At 37.8% G+C, this 22,305-nt stretch overlaps 1 protein-coding gene and 1 long non-coding RNA gene across 3 annotated transcripts in view; one reads left to right on the top strand and one right to left on the bottom strand.

Moving 5' to 3' along the window:
- Positions 1-15,009, top strand: part of mllt10 (MLLT10 histone lysine methyltransferase DOT1L cofactor) — a 55,620-nt gene extending 40,611 nt beyond the window's left edge. For both annotated transcript variants that reach the window (XM_077735954.1, XM_077735953.1), the window contains 8 exons: positions 1,970-2,087; positions 6,721-6,793; positions 7,710-7,903; positions 9,089-9,238; positions 9,354-9,400; positions 11,438-11,721; positions 13,126-13,210; positions 13,299-15,009. In XM_077735954.1, the coding sequence (XP_077592080.1) occupies positions 1,970-2,087; positions 6,721-6,793; positions 7,710-7,903; positions 9,089-9,238; positions 9,354-9,400; positions 11,438-11,721; positions 13,126-13,210; positions 13,299-13,313 (966 nt within the window). In that variant the 3' untranslated portion in view covers positions 13,314-15,009. The remainder of the gene's footprint in view (positions 1-1,969; positions 2,088-6,720; positions 6,794-7,709; positions 7,904-9,088; positions 9,239-9,353; positions 9,401-11,437; positions 11,722-13,125; positions 13,211-13,298) is intronic.
- Positions 15,010-16,911: 1,902 nt separating this feature from the next.
- On the bottom strand, positions 16,912-19,442 carry LOC144209780 (uncharacterized). Its single transcript, XR_013329234.1, has 3 exons — positions 19,342-19,442; positions 17,478-17,591; positions 16,912-17,105 (listed from the first exon to the last, which is right to left on the bottom strand). It is a non-coding gene; the product is annotated as an uncharacterized LOC144209780 (long non-coding RNA).
- Positions 19,443-22,305: the final 2,863 nt, after the last annotated feature.

Below are 22,305 nucleotides of genomic sequence, written 5' to 3'. Positions count from 1 at the left end.
CCTGCTTGAAACTCCACTGACTTTCCATTTGAGCCACACAACAACAACTCTTTTGACCACCGTTTGTTGTCACTGAGTTCTTTATTTAAAGTTATTGGTGCAAATAAAATGAAAAATGTGGTCGTTATCCATCGAGGAAAAACAAAAGATAAGAAAGTTTTGTGTGATTGACTGATGTTGCAAGGCAATACATGCCCTAACCCAGTAAACAGGCTTTTTTTTCAATTAAAAAAATAATAACTCAGCTTTGCAAAATTAGCCTGAGTCTTTTAGCAATTTAACAAGGAAGGGACAATTACTTTTTAAAACGTTTAACAAGTTTTAAATAGTTGTTTTCCTTTGATAAATAAAAATGTAAATTTAAAAAATTATTTTGTTTGATTAGATGGCGTCGGTATTCGCTTGAATATCCGTTTATTAATATATCTTAAACAGCGCACTGTGGAAACATCATGGTGGTGCTTTTCTTTCTCTGATAGGACCAACTCTGCGTCGTCGAGCCATTGCACCCCCCCCCCCCCCCCACCCCCCTTCTGTTATTCTCCACCCTCTCACCCAAACCCCAGCCTTTTCTTCATTGCCCTTATTTGGGAAATACCGTAATTGGATTAAATTCTATGCATCAGAAACACTTTGTCACCATGTCAGTGTTGTATCAGTTTCCGATGGGCTATGGTCTCATGTGTGAAACAGAACAGATAGGATATATTTTTTTATTTGCATTGTCATGAACATTCTATGAAATTCACATCCCCTAATCTTTTCATCAATTACACATTATTGTATTTTAAGATAAAGTGGACTATCCATACCCATAATATTAGTGTATTAATAAATGTTGAGCTAAAGATCTTACCATGAATTAAACATTATTTAGAGAATTAAACATAATTCTCATTATGTGAGTTTTTAAATTGTTAATTGTTGCTATGGAGGTTGTTTTTCTCATCACCAGTTTTACCTCAAGCAGAGATTGCATTATTCAGGGTATCTGTGTAGGGTTTAAAAAGACAAAAACATCTTAAATTCAATAATTTGAATTTGGGCTACAACTCTCTTAAAGACTCTTAAAATATGTAAAATACAATTTTGAACGCACTAGAAAATCTATTGTCGTTTTGAGTTGAATTTAATTTATTCAATGAAGGGACAATACAAAATTTTATTTAAAACATTCATTAAATTTAGTCTTGCGTTTAAATGTTTTGATTTATGAGGATGCTGTAACGTAACTAACAAACTGTGCTGCCCAGTGAGAATTGTAAAACAGCAGCTATTGCTCTGTGCACGTAGTTTTGTGTTGACAACTTGATTCACATTGCAGTGGAGAAAACTTTAAAAGAGCTGAATTACAGCCCTTGCACCCATAGATAAGTACAAGTTTAATGATTTGTGGCTTCAGGATGAAGAGTTCAGTAGACTGTTGAAGCTAGTGGAGGCATATGAAGTCGACCGCATTCCAAATCTTTTGTATATTCTTCTGATTCCGATATCGATCTGAACTTGGTCTTAATAAATTTATAAAAATTAAATTTGGCGTCTTGAGTCCTGCAAGAGCCTGATTATTCTTTAATTTCTCTTCTCAGGAAAAAAAAAAGTTAAGAATGTAAAATTGTTAAAAAATGTTAGGTATGGCCCTCAATACGATATATATGTACGATCAATATTTTTCTTCCTGCTTTGGTCCAAGTAGCCTTACTGTCTATCAAAAATCCCAGGCTGTCACACAAGTTGACAAAATTATTTCAGATAAGGCGGAATTTGTATTGTTTCTCCAAGAGGATTGGGAGGTCTGTAAAAGTATGGGAGTTTGTAGCAATATCTTGTCTCTGTCTTGCACCCACTCTGAAGAAATTGTATTTGGAAGAAAAAAAAACATGGAAGCATTGATTTTGCTGCTGATATACAGCAACACTATGCAGCATTGTTCTACTGTATGACATTTTCTCCGTTTTCTGTCCCTCTTCAGGTAAGCAGCCTTCCAGGGTCAGTATTCAACCTGGCTCCCACACATATGTTTGGTAACCGTCTGAATCCAAACTCTGCTATGGCAGCGCTCATCGCCCAATCGGAGGCCTCACCCGCAGGTATGGAGCATTCCAATGTGACGCAATCATGTGTGAGTGAATTTGAGGGTGAAAAGAGGGATAATGGATTGTCACCACCCCCTTTTTGTGGTCTTGCAGAGAGGTCATGGTTCAATGTTGGGTAAATTTTCAGGCTCCTCCCTGCCAGCTCTAGTGAACGTGCCTCCTCAGGAACACAACACTCTGCTACATATGAAATATTCAGATTACAAAAAACTTTGATGGGAAACCATTCATTCCGAGATGCAAAAAACAGTCAAAGTCACAAAACTTTGAACACAATCAAACATTCATAATTCCTCTGTCCATTTTTTAAATTTATTGTTGTGCGAGAGTTGCTTTCCCATGGGTTAGCATGCTGTAGGTGATCTGAGAAAAAGTAAAAATTTGGAATTTCCCGTATTTTACACGTTTTTTTTTTATCATTTCAACCTGTTTACGCCGTTTAATAACTTCTGTACAGGAAAAACATGTTTATAAACAAAAGTATTTTTTTTAAAAAACCTACCTCGTCACTGCTAGCAGACGAAAATGTCATCATCGATTGCTAATATTGTCATGCTTTAAGGATGATATGCACACGCACGTCAGTCACATCCGACTTTTCACTATATAAATATACCGCATCACCAAGCAATATATCCAGACAGTCAAGCTGTCAGCGACATACAACGAAACCTACAGAATACAGAGGCACATTCACTGATTAGGCACCCCACTCCATTCACTTTGGGGAAAAATTTAAAATGAAGTGTGCCCTATATGAGTAAATATGTGCCGCATTCTGTTTGTAGGGTTAATTATTGCTTAATAAGGGGAATTGATATCATTAATAAGGGGAGCAGCAATTGGCGGAGGTTGACAGATATGTTATATTCAGATCCTCTCTGAAATGCAGGTCAACAACTCACTAATCAGGCTGAATGTGACAGTGGCCATGAGTGTGGTTGTGCTACAGTGTGTTTTTGTTTATTTGTGAATGTAAAATAGCAGTGCATTGTTTATAAATATTCAAATAATATACATTGATTATTGCTCTTCAACCCAATGAAGACATTTTCTGTAATTTGTTAAAAATATTGTACACTAAAATATGCGTGTATATACTTAATATTTACACGGATGACCCCAAAGTGCCCCTAAATGGGTATATTTTAATCTTAAAATACTCTCTGAACCACAGGTCAAAAACTAATCTGGCTGAATGACAGTGACAAACGGGTGTAGTTATTGTGATACCGTGTACTTGTTTTTGTTTGTTTGTGAATGTAATAGTGGTGCATTGTTTATAAATATTTGATAATATACACTGCTCTTTCCCCTAAAAAGACATTTTCTACAATATGTTGAAAATATTGTACACTCTAAAATGTGTGTACATACTTAATAATTACACGGACAACCACACTGTCCCTAAATAGGTTTTAAAAAATGTAAACAATAGATGTCCCCCCTGTTTTATTTATCACAATTGACAGCTAATCTCCATTTGTTTGTAATCATTCAGAAAGGAGTTGTCATACATTTTAGTAGCAAGCCCCAAGAATTTCACAGGCCCTCTGTTCTAATATGTTAATGAAAATAAGATAAAAGTATTTATTGATATTCAAAGCTATGATTATAATTTTGTTAAATACATGGAATGCTACAGGTTATTTTGGCTTTTGCATGCATCATGTTTCTTAAGACCAGTATACCATACCAGTGTTTTTTTTCGATAAAGATAAAAAACAAAACAAAAAAGGTGGAGTTTTTTTTTTTTACACAAATTCACAAATCTGGACAAAATATTTTATTTGTTTTTTTTTCTACAGTTGATTGTATGGTAACATCCATAATTATAGCAGCATGCAAATATAAAACCCCTCTATAACAGGCATTGTTATGGGTCCCCAAATACTGAATTAGGCCACTTATATATGTGTTATAACCAGGAATATGCCTATAATTTTTTTTTTAATTGATACGCAGTAGTAGCACATAAGTTTATTTTCTATTTTTATTGCTGCCTTTTTATAGTGAAAATTATTTTGCAAGTATTTTTCTTAACTATACTACTTTTGCACTAACTGCATAAATTTTATTAACATTTATAAAATGGATATTTTAAGTACATTAGTTAAACAGTATTCATCATTTTGCTATTATCAACTTGTGTGTTTCTTTGGGGTCATCATCCCGTCATTGTGTGTGTGTGTGTGTGTGTGTGTGTGTGTGTGTGTGTGTGTGTGTGTGTGTGTGTGTGTGTGTGTGTGTGTGTGTGTGTGTGTGTGTGTGTGTGTGTGTGTGTGTGTGTGTGTGTGTGTGTGTGTGTGTGTGTGTGTGTGTGTGTGTGTGTGTGTGTGTGTGTGTGTGTGTGTGTGTGTGTGTGTGTGTGTGTGTGTGTGTGTGTGTGTGTGTGTGTGTGTGTGTGTGTGTGTGTGTGTGTGTGTGTGTGTGTGTGTGTGTGTGTGTGTGTGTGTGTGTGTGTGTGTGTGTGTGTGTGTGTGTGTGTGTGTGTGTGTGTGTGTGTGTGTGTGTGTGTGTGTGTGTGTGTGTGTGTGTGTGTGTGTGTGTGTGTGTGTGTGTGTGTGTGTGTGTGTGTGTGTGTGTGTGTGTGTGTGTGTGTGTGTGTGTGTGTGTGTGTGTGTGTGTGTGTGTGTGTGTGTGTGTGTGTGTGTGTGTGTGTGTGTGTGTGTGTGTGTGTGTGTGTGTGTGTGTGTGTGTGTGTGTGTGTGTGTGTGTGTGTGTGTGTGTGTGTGTGTGTGTGTGTGTGTGTGTGTGTGTGTGTGTGTGTGTGTGTGTGTGTGTGTGTGTGTGTGTGTGTGTGTGTGTGTGTGTGTGTGTGTGTGTGTGTGTGTGTGTGTGTGTGTGTGTGTGTGTGTGTGTGTGTGTGTGTGTGTGTGTGTGTGTGTGTGTGTGTGTGTGTGTGTGTGTGTGTGTGTGTGTGTGTGTGTGTGTGTGTGTGTGTGTGTGTGTGTGTGTGTGTGTGTGTGTGTGTGTGTGTGTGTGTGTGTGTGTGTGTGTGTGTGTGTGTGTGTGTGTGTGTGTGTGTGTGTGTGTGTGTGTGTGTGTGTGTGTGTGTGTGTGTGTGTGTGTGTGTGTGTGTTGGTGCACTCGTTTACTTTGGCAGCTGTCTCTCGTCGCTTTGTGTGTGTGTGTGTGTGTGTGTGTGTGGTAGGAGGTGAAACAATGCAAAGTTGTTGTGAAGCATTTGCCCATTTGAACAAAAAGGGTGAGGAAAAAGTTGAGACAAAACTATCGTCTGAACCAGAAGTGTAAATTCTTATATTGACTGTCTTAAATTGAGGGGAGTGTAGTTCAAGCATGTAAATGCATAAGAGTGCGTTTGCATGTGTGTGCGCGCATGTGTGATTCATTACGCTCTCTGGGGGAAATAAAAATAAGCGTCTGGATACCATCCCACAATCAGGGGGATACATACGAGGGTGAGTGGCGAGGCCCACTGGACAGAAAGGGAAAAGGTGGGCTTTTGAATCAAGTGTCATGTGTTATTGTGACAAAAAAAGCAGTTTTATGCTTTCCAGTTAGATAATGATGTCGTACCAATGCGCTCTCAGCTGACATTTACAAAAAAAATCTTAAATTCACTCCTCATAATGCTTGAAAATTACATTGAATCTTTACTCCAAATTTGTAAACATTTTTAAAAATCATGATTTACAAGTTGTTATTAATACAAGGATCATTCCAGAATTGGAGGACATTTTACATCTCTTAAAGTTAAAAAAATCCACAAACAAAACATCCAATTACTGAGTAAATGTGCATTTCCTGAGACTAAGACTAAAAATTCAACATTTGAAAATACTTTTACGAAATGCCAAATAAGTGTGCAGTACTAATTTAAAATGCCATTTTTCTCAATGACCAAATTAAATCACAGCTGAAATGAAATTTCTTGCTGGCTGTTGTATTTGTGGATATTTGTTTTAATAAACATATTCATTATTGAGATTCCCACAATCCATATACAATGGTGTTACTATATAAGAAAGGAGTGAATCCCTTGCTACACTGGAATTATAAATGAATGTTTCATTCTATCTCAAGCTATTGTGTATGAAAAGAATACGGCATGCCTTTTCTTATTTACTTAAATTTGTCCTCTTGGTTAACATAAAGGCTTGATAAAAAGCTTAATTTTACTTCAGAAAAACTTACATTAACATAGACTTGCAACCCTTTCACTACTGTTATACCAAGTATCGTAAAACACAATTGCCATGATGTTTTTAATCATTAAACTCTTAAGAAGTGGTAATCAAGCTATTCATTTTCCTGCTAATGATAAACGATTCTTGCATAAAAATCAGAATTGTGAATGCTAATTTTTCAAGAATTTTGAAGCCCAACATGTTCTCCAAATTTGGAATGATCCACATTTTGTATATTTCATTAAAATAAAAAAAAAACGCTATGTTCTTGACACAGCTTAATTTAAAAATGGCTCATCTCACAAACAGTTAACAATTAACTACTGCCGCATCAACAAAGCAGTCAAGGTTTAGATAACACGTGTCACTATACTTGTTTATTTTGCTCAAACAAAGAATGTTTTTCACATTTTTTTATTTATTGTTTGATACAGATTTTAATGGAAAATGTTTTGTGTGTGAATTTACGCACGTAGACCCGGAGGCTGGAGACGGCAGCGTCGGTGCGCAGGGGTTCTCTATAAGGGCTTCTCCCAAGACCACGCCGCGGTGCGTATACACACCCACACACTCTCACAGATGCTCTCCCTCCTCCCCATTTACATTCCAAACTGACCCCCAACTTCACCCATCCCCCTCTCTGCTTTTCCCTCTGCTGATCCCCCATCTCCTCTTTCTTCCTCTCGCACACGAACACACACACACACACACACACACGCACGCATGCGCGCGCACACACACACACACACACACACACACACACACACACACACACACACACACACACTCCCATTTAGCTGCTACACGCCTAAAGGCAGTTCTCGCTCTGTCAGCCAACGATAACCTGTGTTTTTGAAGCTGGTAACCATTCTTCTTCTGCAGTAGCATTTTTCTTATATCAATCACAGACTTTTTTTGAGGATTTTAGAAAGTTTCGATCAAAAAAAAGGAATATCAATGACATGTTTTTTTCTGGTTTATATACTGTTTGGATTGACGATTGCACTTAAAGGTCTGTGGCCATTTTAGTATTTTATAAAAAAAAAAACTTTTTGTGTAGTGTGTAATATTATTGTTTAATGTTTGACAATAAAAAAAAGCTTTTAGTACATGATCTTTTTATGGACTCGTGTTCTCAGAGCATTTTGAGTTAGTTTGTATTAGGAAGGATACAAGGCGCTTTTATAATCTGAGATTTAACTGTTCAACATAGTTCAATCCCATCATATGTATTGTCCTGCATGTCCTCATTCTCCTGGCTTGTTTCCTTCTCTCACTCAGCTACACAGAGGAAAGCCTGGCCCCTGTTCATTAGAGGGCACTGTAACAACAAATTGATGTAGTTTTATCGCCAGCAGTGTCTATGTTTGTCTGACATTTATGTTTAGTCGTTAATCTCCCTATTGACCTCTCAATCGCTCCTTTTCTATCCGTGCTCACATTTTCCGGCTCTCCCTCTTTTTAGCTCACCAATTGGCGGCCTCCAGATCCGTTATGACTCGTCAGGGTCGTTGCCAGGACCGGGGCTTGGGTTGCTAGGGACCGGGGGAGGCGGTGACGAGACACTGCCCCCAGTGGCTACAACCATAGAACAGCTCCTGGAAAGACAGTGGAATGAGGGACAAAGCTTTCTACTACAACAGGGCGCACAGGGAGACGGTAAGTTAACACACCACACCCATGAATAGACTTTTAGAGATCAAATCTGGGAAGTTTAATGGATGACCTTTTTTTGATAACATGTAATGATAACAAACTAAACATTTATATTGCTCACGAGACGAAAATTTTAGTAGTTTTTGTCAGTTTGAATGTCAGTATGACATTTTGTGCATATTGCATGAATAGTTTGTCAAAATTCATCCGTTTTTGGACACATTGCATGTGCTCCATATTCAAACCCAAAGACGAACAGAATGTCTTATCACAACTAGAGACGACGGCAAACATTATATCCACAAACTTAGAGTAAGAATAATTTAAAGGCAAGCCACACAGATAGATCTAGTGTGATTGGAGGACTGAGGTCAAGCTAATATTTTAGCTTGTTTGTTAGTTTCAGCCATGTTGGTTTATGTGTGGAAAATGTCATATTTATTCCCTTGTAAGCTATAGATATCTTTTGAGATACTTTAATGGACTGCAGGAAATTCATTTTAACACATCACTTCAAATGATGGCATTACACAAAATAAGATTTAAGTGTTTAGTGCTCCTATTATGGAAATGTTTGTGTATTGCATAGATTTCACGTAAATAATTCCACTCTTGTAAAAATAAGTGTACAGTGTTCCCTCGGTTATCGCGGTCAATGGGGACCGGGACCACCCGCGATAAGTGAATTTCCGCGAAGTAGGGATTCCCCTTCAAAAAGGCTTAATTTGAATTTAATTCAAAGAAAAAATGTTTTTTTAATTTTTTTATTATTATTATTATTTTTTAAATTCTTAATTTTTTTTTAGCCCCCTGTATACAGTACACCATATAGAATACGGGGGGAGAGAGTGAAATTCATGTTATATAAAAAAAAACTGTAAAATATGTTGTTTCAATGTAATATTTGTATTTTTTTTCCAAAAAAAATCCGCGAAGCTCTGAGTCCGCGGTAGCTGAACCACGAAGTAACGAGGGAACACTGTACTATAAATGTTGATCCTAAATTTGTAAAAATCTTTTTTTGACCTCCGTCTTGAGTCGAATCTGTCAAATCAATCAATGTAAAGTGAAAGCAAGTCAGCGCAGCGTGGCTTTATTTTATTGTAATTGCTGCTATCAAAAATGAAATTCCAGGCAATCTATCTGCTTAACAATCAAATGTTTGCATTCCCTTGTTTTCATTCTCAGTGGTGGGCATGCTCAAGTCTCTCCATCAGTTGCAAGAGGAGAACAGGAGGCTGGAGGAGCAGATTAAAACACTGACCATGAAAAGAGAGAGACTACAGCTTCTTAGCGCTCAGCTATCAGTGCCTTTCACACCCACCTCAACCTATTCTGGTACAGATACACACACACAAACAGAGCTTGATAAGTCAAGATACAAACATTTCTCAATGAACAGAACATCTGTTCTCTGGTTTTATTCAAGGACTCTGATAACATTGTGTTGTAGATATAAAGGGAGGAAGCACTGACTCATCTTTACCTATGGCAGCTCAGGTAAATAAAACTTTTAAGTCAAGGCAATTGCTTTCTCTTTTCTGTTTTAGGATCAGTAGGACCACAGTCTATGTTTTTTGTGTTTTTAACAATACCCCGTGTGTTGCTCACCTCAAGGCAATATGGGATCACAGACATGCACACATGATAAAGCAGCGGTGTGAGAATGTTGTCACACTGCACAAAATTGCTCAATTTCTACCTTGTTTTATCATTTGAGCGTCTTATACACATGGCCGTGTAGTTTATTTTATGCATATGCAGTTGTAACTCTGCTATTGCTTTAGCAGGGTTTTCCAAAACTAAATCTGCATTTATTTACATCACCCACCGCATGGGTTGGGAGAATTGAAGAGGGAGACTAAATTTTAGAGAAATTGCCAATTGTAACTAGTGACATTTGGTTAATGGATAATGCATTATAGGGCTTTTATTTTGGGTGGTTCATCGTTTCATTCTATCTCTGTCACTTAGAATGCCTTGTGGCTTTTTTGTAGAAAGACTACTAATATTACATTTTTTTCTTTTATGGCTAATTGCTTATTTTATTAGTAGTAATATGTGTTAACCATCTGATCATTGTTATTAGAATAGATGATAACATTATTCATCCCATATTCGGGGAATTTCACAGTCACAGTAGCAAGAGGGTGAGAATAGAGACACAGGAAAATACATTTTAGACATAAATAAATAGGTAATAAATAAGTAAATAAATAAATAAGATTATAATTAAAGTTGTTAAACCATGATTCTTGGTTATAGAATATGGTGGAAATCTGCATCCCTAACATTCCGCTCCGGGGGCTGTTAGTACCAAAGTAAATGACTAATGACTAACTATTTCGTCAAACGAAGATAAAGTGGGCTTTTTGAGAAACTGAAATTGTGTACCCAACACTTGGGTGTCCTAACATGAAGAATTAACATTTGTAGTGGCGCCCTTTATAGTCCCACTATATTTTACACACTAATTAAATGATAGAATATTGTCAAAGAGTATTCAAAATAAATTATCAAAATGCAACTTTTGAAATTGGACAATAATAGTTCATGTCGCACGGTTCATGCATAGTTAAAATCGAAGACAGTCAAAGGAAAGGATTCTGGGGCACATGACTCAATGGAAAACAGTAATCGAGACTTGTTCTCTACATCGTGCGAAAACTTGGAACACAAAGTTAAAAGTGCTTTAGTAAACGAAGTAAATCCTGAAAAAAATGAGTATGGGGAGACTTTACAAGTTCAACCCGAAAGCACAATCCTCATAACAGGACGCAAGTGGGTAAAAGAAACACTGAAGAATCTTGGGTTCCATTAAATTCTGATTTCGGGTACCTACTGAATGCTAAATATTTTATATTCACGCCTCTCGATTCTTCAACCAAGCATAACTAATAACTTATCATCTAAAAATATAATATAATAAAATAATAAAACCTGAATTTTTCACTAGTGTACTTTGGGTGACGCCAGGGCCAAAAATGTCGACTGTAGCATCGTGGTTTTGATTTCCATGTTGTTGTTAACAACTTTTCATTGGCCACTTATTAGTTGTCAGTTGGTCAAAGCCGTTCTCAGTAAAATGTTTTAATCAAAACAAAAGATTTGGCTAATTACTGGCTTGTCCACTTCCTTTTATGTGCTCAATCTACTCTTGCTCGCACATAAAACAAAATAGAGGCAGTGTTCGTGCTGGAGATATTTCCTACACAACATTTTTTTTCCACCATTTTTCTGACAAAACGATTGAATAGCTTGGGGGGAAAAGACACGATCGCCACAGCAATGAAACTAAACAGGTGTGTGCAGCGTGTCAAAAAAGCCTACCTGATATCATTACCGGTAATTTACCCTTGCTTTCTGGCGAACTGTGAGATAGGATTAAAACCCTTTTTTCCTTTTTTTTTTTAATGCTTGTGACTGACTACAAATGTGTTTTCAGGCATGCTTATTTTTGTGGACATAGCATTTTTAATGTTTTAAGATGTCATGAATTTGCTCAAGATTTGTGCGTGTTATTTGTTTTCCTTCTAGGACAGCGTATCATGTGGTCAGAGCAGTAGTGGCTCCACCTCTTCCCTGTCAACGCCCCCCTCACTTTCCCAAAGCCCACCTCAGCCACAGCTGAACGGTGTCATCGCAGTGGGGACCTCCACAGCCGGGCTAGGCGGTATGTCAGGACTCATGGGCACCTTTGGAGCCAGTAGTACGCTTGGCATGGGGGGTCTCGGCAGTGGTCTGAACGGAGTGATTCAGACGCCGGCAGTTACCGGAAGTCCACACGCGACGGGAGCAGTTACCTTACCTGTTAATAACAGGTAGCGTATGCTTGTTTATGTTGACTTCATGTTGTGTGTGGTATCGTATAATTCTGCCATTTTCTATTTATACTCGAGGCAAAATTTCAGGAAAAAAATGACTCATTTGAAATCAACAATAAAATCTTCCATAATCCAAACTTGTTTTGAAATAGTACAGCTGCATAGTGTTGAACTGTGGTACCTTGAGATACCAGCTTAATTTGTTCTGGGATTGAGCTTGTATGTCGATTTACTCGTAACTCAAATTAATGTTTCCCATAGAAATTAACTAAAAACAAATTAAATCATTCCAACCCTCTGAAAAAACACCCAAAACGGGATTTTTACCAATTTCGTCATACGCAGCTGGATATGGTCTCATAGGCTTTTGTCGAGTCGATGATGACAAAGCCTATTTCCGATTCATATTCGATTGGAAACATTTTTATTTGTCCTAATTCGCCATCTATTAACAAAGTAACAAATAACTATCGTATTTTCACGACTATATGGCGCATCGCATTTAAAGCCGCAGTGTTACATCTGTATTTGAAAAAACACAGAAAAAATGCATTGCTCCGTCCAGTGCTCGTAGAGACAATACACTAAAGACAGTACCCATGATGTTCTTATGAGCAGCCTCTCGCGTCCGCTGTATGCTCGTATATCAAAATTTGTCTCGTATCTCAAATTGCTCGTATGTAGAGGCACCAGTGTATACCCTTTTCCTTTTTTAAAAAAAAAAATCAGTCTCACGGGATTTTGGTGCTGAAGCTAAAAATAACAATTATTAAATATAATTTCTAGATTTTCTAAGGTTTCTGCATTGGCTAATAAAAATGCATGAAAAGGTGACATTTAGTAGTCTGTGTGAACTGTCCGCCACAAAATACTAAACTGTTGTGTTGTTGGTGGATGAAAGGAAACAAATATTTAGGGATATCCAATGAGTATCGATCCAATGTTACAATGCTACAAAATAGATATGGCATAGTTCTTCTGTTGATGTTCCTTGGCAAGCCATCACATACCTTAGCTGTTTTGGGTGGTATGCAGTTGAGATGTAGCTTTCTTTTTCTTTTTTACCGATTTCTTTACCAATCACTTTGAAAATACGCATTTTTTTCCTAAATCCAAGACGTATACTCCCTGCAAGTTGGACAACACTGTGATTTATCATCTCCAAATTAAGCCAGACAGACTGAAAGATTCCATTGAATTATCAGATAATGAATTGCAAAACCATATATAATGTCACCCGTAAAAGTTTTCATTGAACTGTTGTTTACACATTGGCTATGCAAATTGAAACATTTTGAGATCTACACCTTTGATTTGTGAAAACAATTGACAGTTGCTCCATTGGGAATAATTTTATATAATTATATATATACATATATATATATATGTTTTTTTTAATAGTGCTGTCCGGCTCAGCCTGGCGGAACAGCAGAGGATTCTTCAGCAGCATCAGCTCCAACAAATGCTGACATCACAGCCCTCAGCAGTATGACACACACATTTAGCTACTCCATTACAAATATCATATAAATATATTATATAATAAAAATATCAATTGGCACTCTCTCCCCTAGGAACACTTGCATTGACTTCCCTCTCCGGACCCCTTTCGGATTCCTGTCTAGATATATTATTCAGTTTTCACGTCATTTATTCCCTACTGCCCCCATCACATTTTTCCTTATCGCTGTTCCCCAGCAACATCAGAACCATCTTTAGTCATGCGCCGGCCATATTTCCTTCATCATCAACCCTTCCAGGTGCTCCAGTACACATTCTACTTTGGAAGGCAGGCAAAGAAAAGCTATGACTCAAAGTTCAATATGCCTGCAATTAATGGACAGATGCTACATCTTTTTTCCCCCCCCTGCCTCATCCGTAGGCAGTCTGGTCTTTCTGCTGTGTCACTCTCTCAGGGGCCTCTGCATGTTAGTGCATGCGCTAGCATACAAGACTGCAAGCGGATAAGGACACACACTATTGTCAAAAATACAATTAAAGATGTTTAAAAAGATGCTAGCCTTTTTTTACAGTAGCAGATGCAATTTTGTCATCTCTTTGGGAGTGTCTACAAAAGATCTACAAAAAAATATCTCATGAATTTCACTTTCAGATGTTCTTTGTGTAGATCCATTTGTGATCACAAAGCAGACAAGAGTCCTAATTTATAAGGGCACACATGGATGGGAGAGATTACAAAAAAAAATTTGAACATTCAGAGGGACGCTTGGATCCACCGCGCACATGTGGAAGTGGTCATCCTTCGTGAATGAACACCTACCTCTTCAGCACACAGGACCTAAATGACAGACACCGGTCAATAAAAATTCGAAAGAGTCCGGACTGGCCAATCAGCGTCCATGCCTAAAGTGCCTGAGGCCAAGCGTTGATTTGATTTTCTTCTTAATTTTTTTTTTTATTTATCCTTTTCCTCGGTCTTTCACTCTGCTTTTGCCAAATGCTGCTGGCAATTAAGATGAGTTGCCAAGGCAACGCATTACTAAACACTCTGATGTCACTTAAAACCAGGAAATATTTGTATTCAATCTGCTAAGGGAAAGATTCATAATTGTTAATTATTATTATTTATTTGTTTATGTAATGGGTTTAAGATTACTTTATCGTCCAAGCTCCACAGATGTTTATATTTAGAATCACCCTCTACTACTGTGTAAAGTTGTTTTCCTAATTTGGGTTCTTGTAAGCTTTCTGATTTACATAATTTTATGATTTTTTTTCAAAAATTTGCTTGTGATTTAAAGTGTGTGCATGTGACTGCAACTCTTTCACTCATTGGCTGCCACTGACGGGATAGACAACCAATCCATGTGAACTGGACGGGATACTTGTGACAAACTCATTTAATATTTACAGCAAAAAATATCCACATGGTTGGACGTCTATCATCGTCAATGACACTGAAAGGGTTCGTTTTTTCCTCGTTCATTGTAATTATTATTTTTCCATTTTTGGTTGTTAGTGTACATAAGTGTTTGAAGATAAGCCAATGAAACCTCAGTTTGTATTTTTAATTTGTGGGGACAATAAGGATGGAGGTTTACTGGACACACAAAGTATTAATTTATTTTTATATGTGCGGGAACATTGTGTTTGTGTTTTTTTTAAGGTTTCACACTGTTTTTCTTGACATTTTCTACTCCAAGGCACTGTTTTTTTTCATCTGTGCACAAAATGTTTCTATCCGTTTGTACAATTGGTAAAATTATGTGTGGAAGATTAACATTGTATTTCAGATCACAAATTAAAGAAACACTCTGAATCATATGATATGCGTATTTCCATGGTGGTTTACAAAAGTGTACAATACTACACTAATTTGTAGGAAATTGTACAAAATGTTAGAATGACTATATTGTCACTAATCTGTTAAGTACAAAAATGAGTAGAAACATTTGTGGTAGTTTCAAAAACACTGTAATGGCTCTTAATTACAGTTGATTGTTTTTGACTAAAAATAATGCAGAAGAAGAATTTTTCAACATTACCGCTTTTGGTAGTGCATACTGGACACGTATTGAAATGTTTTATCCTATATGAATCATCAAAACCTTTGGGAAAAAAATCTAAACAAAACAATTGTGCACAAAAGGTTCAAATGTCTGCACAACAACTATATTTTACTATTTTTTAGTGCTATGCTAATAGGGGTGATTAGCAAGCAAAGATGTCTCTAACACTGATATAAAGACATTTGACTCCACCAATGATAGAAAAAAATTAATATTTTATTTGTGTTCTGAATGGGGAATGAAGGAAATTACCACAATGGTTTACCAAAAAAAACATGAGGAAATTAGATTGTATTTAAAACACATACCTGATGGAAAAGCTAAGAAGTGCCATTAGTGCAAAAATCTGCATTTAAACAAATGCTTCAAGGCTGCTGTCCTTCAAAAATGCACACACACACAAACACACACACTTGATGACTTCCAGCTGCTTAAAAGGAACATGTATGCGTGTAAGGGTGCGGGGGGGGGGGGGGGGGGTACCCTCTGCTACATCTGCTTTTCCCCTGGTAATTAAAAGCTCACTTTCCTCCTCCACCCACCCAAGATAGCTACCCTGCATTCATGACACACACAAAGTAAGCTGAATTCAACAACAATCCCCCCTTTTCTCTTTTTACCCAGCTTTTGCTCACTCACCTCCAAATCTCCCATCCCCCTCTCCTTTACGCAGCCACAGACCTGTCAATCAAAGGCAGCCTGTTTAAATAACACGCAGCAGCAGCAGCAGCACCTAGGACCTTCTCTTTTATAAGCTGCTTCCCAACACAGCAGAGCCACTGTGTCCATCATCAACCTTCCCCAACCCCCTCATCCCTGGGGTTAGTTAGGTTGGTGGGGTGTTTGAGGGTGGGTTTGAACCATCTGATCGAGGACCTCCGTGTTCTGCCTAACCAGGTGCCTGATGGCAAAGTCAAAACATGACTTAGAAAATAGGAGATATGTCTGCCTGAGAGCCTGAATGGAGAGGTTAAGCCCTGGATAATTAGATTAATGTAGGCCACGTAGCTGAGCTGATACAGTGGGTGTGAACGTGGCTGCATGTGTGTTTTCTCAAATTAATTAATGGATAAATATGCATTTCCTCAAGAATGAGATGCTTAAATACAGTCATATTAGGTATGCATGCATCAAATCTTTATTTAATTTTTCCTATACATATAATGGATGGATTGTTAGGTATTAATTTCATTTGCTTCATACTAGTAGTTTTCATATATTTGACTCTGATAAATTTGGGACAAAATATATTTTACAATGCTTGAAACATTCCCTATATCGTCATTTAAGGAACTTTCATTCTGATAAGAGTTGAGTATGAAAATCTTTTTCATGCAAAAAGTTGCTAATGAATTAATTCAAAAGCTTTTATTGTCATTATACAACAGTTGCATATGACAAAATTAGTCGTGCTACTCCACAAAGTGTGTGTTTCTCAGTAAAAACATACACAGGTAGTATAAAAAGTTACGTCCGGGCAAGGCTAATTCAAAAATATTGCATAACAATAAGCGCATTGGCCTCACAGTGGGGGGTCCTGGGTTCAAATCCAGGTCGGTCCACCTGTGTGGAGTTTGCACGTTCTCCTTTGGTCTGCGTGGGTTTCCTCCGGGTACTCGGGTTTCCTCCCACATTCCAAAAACATGCATGGTAGGCTGATTGGACACTCTAAATTAGCCCTCAGTATGAATGTGAGCATGAATGGTTGTTTGTCTCCTCGTGCCCTGTGATTGGCTGTCTACCAATTCAGGATGTGTCCTGCCTCTGGCCCAAAGTCAGCTGGGATAGGCTCCAACACCCCTTGCAACCCCAGTGAGGATAAATCGTTCAGAAGATGAGATGAGATGCAACCTTCACAAAAGGATGCAGCAAAAAAAACAATAAATGCAGGGTGGCAAAAAAGTAAGAAAGAAACCATTAGGAAGACAAAGTGACGGTTGGTGTGTACAGTAATGCAGTGTAAATCACCACAGAGTGGCTGTCATTAAAAGGCTTAATCCTGGCTGGGAACCTGCAGTCAGCTGTCAGGGGGCCCAGTACAGTGCCTTGAGGAACCAGAGCTGCCAGATAAAGCTTTAGGGAGAACACAGAACGACTAGAACAAACTCAGCATTGGTGGGAACAGCTGAGGCAATTCCCCAAGAGCAGTACGTGTGTGCTTCCGTCCGTGTGTGTGTGTGTGTGTGTGTGTGTGTGTGTGTGTGTGTGTGTGTGTGTGTGTACCTCCACACAGGTTCTTCTCTTGTAGGATAATGGTGATGAAAAGAAGCAGCAGGATCCTGCTTCATCCCTCTTAAATCTCAGACAGTTAGTATTCTTCTGCAAAGTGTCAGTCTCCTGCCACACACACACACACACACACTTTCATTTAGTTTTATTTCCCCTCCTTGATGTAGCACAAACCTGTCCAATCAAATGTATTTACTTTATTAATTGTTCTATGGAATGTGGGGTAAATGGTGGGATATCAATAATAACATTAAAGCGGGGAGAAATAAACGACAGAATATGGCTGTATGGTCCAAAACAGAAAGTGTTTGACAATGACAAAGTAATTGAATATTGGAGCATCAAAAAATGATATCAGGTTACCTCCATCTTGTTATGTTTTATGTGCTACTTTTATGTTTAAAAATTCTTAAAAATCAAATAGTAGCATACAATCAAATGTGACAGAAACAGGAATTATTGCAATATTTTTTGTAATATTATTAATTCATTTATTTTCTGAACCACTTCCTCATAAGGGTTGCGGGGGTGCTGCAGCCTAACCCAGCTCACCACCGGCACCAGGCGGGGGACACCCTGAATCGAGGACCACCCAATTACAGGGCACAAGGAGAAGAACCATTCACGCTCACAATCAGAAATACGGGATATTTTTAGCGTTCAACCAGCCTACCATGGATGTTTTTGAGACGTGGGAGAAAACTGGAGTGCCCAGAGAAAACCCACACAAGCCCATGCAAGAACATGCAAACTCCACGCAGTCCTACTGGGGATCGAACCCTCGAACCCAAAACTGAGGTTGATGCGCTGACCACTCACCGCCGTAATATTATTAATATTTTTATTTATTTAGCTATTTGTTGATTTAAATATGTTATTATTTTAGAAAGGAAATGTCTGCAAACTCATCGTAATTGCAAATGTTACCAACATAGTAAGCAAGCTAGTTGTAGTTAAAAAGTCAACATGCTCGACAAAAACTAACTCCAATTTTGGTGTCAGCATGCCAATTTTAATTTAAACTGCATGTAAATCCACCGCAAAGACAATTCCGGCCAGGGTAATTTGTGTATTTTAATTTACTTTAAAAAAAAAAAATAATACAGTACATATAGTACTCCTTTTCTTTTGTTTATTTTTTTAATTGTGTAAAGCCTATTAATACAGGCACACACACACAAACACATTTAATCCCTCACATTAATAATGAATTTCTAAAGTTTGTGTTTTTTTTGTTATTGTGGTTGTTGTTGTTGTTGTTGTTGAAAACGCTACAATGAATGTCATTTAATTTAAAATGTTGACGTGAACCTTCCCGGCTGTTTTCGAGGGGCAGCGGCATCTACGGTAGAATCAGCGGTGTATCTTCCGCCCGCCTGCCGGCAGAGTGAAGCCCTACTCGGCATTGGTTGCCGTCTCACCCCGCTAAACGGCTCGCATTACCGCCTCAACGAAATGCGCGAAAAAAACGGCGATGTGGACTCTCTAGGTCCGAAAATGTCGTCAACTTGGAAGTTAATTGTGTTTATATGAAAACACAATTAAAAACAAAGCAAGACTTAGTAGTGTGACTTTGTGTGGTCTGCTTTTCCCCCTTTGAAAGGGAAATGCAGCTTCACAGCCGAGAGCAAACAAATTCCTCTTTGACGTGGTCGTCGCGTTGCTGCAAAAAAAGGTCAAACAAATCACATATCCGTCTCAATCTAAAATCACTAACCATGTTAACGCCAAATATATATTTTTCTGTTTAAAAAAGGAAGGGAAAATCTGTTAGCGAGCAATGCTGCTTATGAGTTCAGGGTTAGCAAAGAATCTTCCAAATGCTCTAAAAAGATGTAAAATAATTAAATTTCACTACCACTCAGCTGCATGTCGACTAATCGTTTTCAGCCACTGTAAATTGTATAATACTTGTGTTTTTGTACAGAATCCTAAATATATCATGGCAGTGTGAATAAGACGTATGGCTTGTGTTTGTCATGGCGACCTGCTTTGAGGACCAAGCAGGAGGGCAGCCGAGCCAGTAAATGACCACCCCCAAACAGAAAGCTACTGAATTATTTATATATACACACGTGCTTTTTCTTTTCCCCACCAAATCGGACAGTGAGCAAATATGCATTTATTCAAATTGGTTACCCTATATCAAGGGTGGCCAAGTCCGGTCCTGAAAAGCCCTTATCCAGTTTATTTTCCATATCTCCCATCTTTACCACATCTGAATCAAATGATCAACTCATCAGCAAGCAGTCCAGAAGTTTCACACCGATTATTAGATTCAGGTGTATTGGTGGAGGGAAGCATGAAAAACAGACTGGATAGGGCCACCCTTCCCTATGTGATGAAGTGTGTACCGTATTTTTTCGCATATAAGCTATATTTGTGACTAAAAATATGATGACTGAATGGCTTATATGCGCAAACTAGACTTACAAAGGTGCTATACTCTTTCTCACCAATAGATGTCGGCAAATTAACATTTACCATTTGTTGGTTATTTTCTGTTTTGTATTACGAAAACAACCATTACTGGTCGAATTACTAACTTCCTTATGATATTGGATTGGATTGGATAACTTTATTCATCCCATATTCAGGAAATTTCTTTGGCACAGTAGCAAGAGGGTGAGAATGCAGAAATAGGAAAGGCATTTTAGACATAAATAGATAGGAAACAAGTAAGTTAATATATGTATACATAAATACACATAGATGTACATGCATGCATACGGTAGGTCTTAACACTCAGCCATTTTTTTGTTAAAGAGCCTAACAGCTGATGGGAGGAAGGATCTACGGAAGCACTCCTTCCTGCAATGAAGGTGCAGCAGTCTATTGCTGAAAGAGCTTTGGAGGGACTCCACCGACTCATGCAGGGAGGGGGGAGGTGCTGTCCATGATTGACCCTAATAATGTGCTTTTGATTCATACAGTATCTCACAAATACCCTGTGTGATGATCTTCTCTTCAAAGTAACACATTTGTATTCCCTATTAAAATTATGAATATGGAGGGAAAAATTGTGAATCAGGGGGCGGCCTATGTGCAAGAAATTGTAATATTTGACGATTTTAAGGTATTTTAAGGTTACGGCTTATATGCAGTGCGGATACTAGAATACGGTAGCTTGTCTCTTACAAAAAGTTGTCTAAAAAAATTGATCGTTGAAAGGTTGTTCAACTCCACGCTCCAATAATATGCGTCCAAATTTGACTAATGTTATATTTCAGTGTTTCCTCATATCCCAGTGAACGGAGTGGTGAGGGGCTTCATGCATTGACGGGTGGTCTTGGCAGAGATGAATGTAACCACGTGGCTCTGTAATGAATGTGACGGTATAGGAGATGAGCTGTGGTTTTGATCATCAGGTAAAAATAGATCAGTCACATCCGGATCATTACTGATAATTACTTCCAAGTGATTGGCCGTCTGTAGGCTCAATTCTCATTATGAACTCTTCCAGGGCTTGCATGCTGAGGGACTATCATATGTACGTGTTCACGTCACAGCCACCAACATGAACAATGGTGCATGTGTTATTAATTATTCTCCCTTTTTGCTAGTGTTGTCAGGTTGAGAAATTTGATTTTAGTATTCATCAAATGGCAGTGGCTACCACATGCATATTATATTATTAAGAAATCCTCTCATTTGATTCCAAGCGCTCACTTGCGCATGTGTGCCCTTTTCTGATTATCTAATAAAAACAGGGAAGGAGATGCAAGGAGGCTTTTTACATATATAAATTCACTCTTCTCAGAACATTTTGTGGATGAATGTGCCCTGTTTAGTGTCACATAGGGAAGTAGCGAGCAAAGATATATATACATAACTTCACTTATCGCATATTCAATTCTTCCTGATTTTTTTCTGCTATTAATTATTAATTTAAAAAAAGGTGAAAATCCACGCTGAAACACTGAAAATAAGGTCGTTATTTATAGGGGTGACCCTACTTTGCAGTTTTTTGATTATCGTGGCCATGTCTGGTCTACATTAACTGGGATATTTGAGGGATTACTGTAACCTGCTTTCCTAATATTGATTATATATTGATTATATTTGTTCTATGCTAATGTTGGAATGTGTTATTACACCCATTCAATTTCTATTAGTGTTCTCTTATATCTTAGGTGTTTGAGGCTTTAATACTCCTTAAAATGTGTAATCCCAAGATATGTTGTACAAAGTTCGCAATAAATGATTAACAATGTCTGGAAGAAGAGAAAATTGAAGGAGTGATGAGTTTTCACAGCACCAATTTTTAGTATTGGACAACTTTGAAATTATTGTTTTACCTTTTAGCATAATCATGAACTGACATGAATATAGCTATTTAAAATTATCATTATTTTTACAATTTAAAATTTTCACCTGCGTCAATTGGGCACATAACCACTCCTAATATCCGTTCATTCACCATCAATACCGTGCATCCCCTTAAAGGTTGTACGGGGTTGCTGGAGCCTATCGTAGCTGACTGGCAAAACGCAGACTACACCCTAGACTGGTCGTCTGTCAGCCGTAGGACAAACAACCAGACATACAACCATTCACAATCAGAATCACGCCGCCACGGAGTGGAAATTGACCCATGCTTGCTTGCACCAAAGTCAGGCAAGTGAACCACCACACGATTAGGTGACTTCCTAATACACATATTTAGTGAAAAGAAGCTACCCTTTAAGTTAACATATCATAATTTTTTTGTGTAATCCTAGCAACATACTGATTCAAGTTTGAAAATTATATATATATATATATATATATATATATATATATATATATATATATATATATATATATATATATATATATATAT

The sequence above is a fragment of the Stigmatopora nigra genome, chromosome 16 (genome assembly GCF_051989575.1).
Source record: "Stigmatopora nigra isolate UIUO_SnigA chromosome 16, RoL_Snig_1.1, whole genome shotgun sequence".
Taxonomy (NCBI): Eukaryota; Metazoa; Chordata; class Actinopteri; order Syngnathiformes; family Syngnathidae; genus Stigmatopora; species Stigmatopora nigra.
Note: the sequence above shows the minus strand (reverse complement) of the source record. Positions and strands in the feature narration are given on the sequence as shown.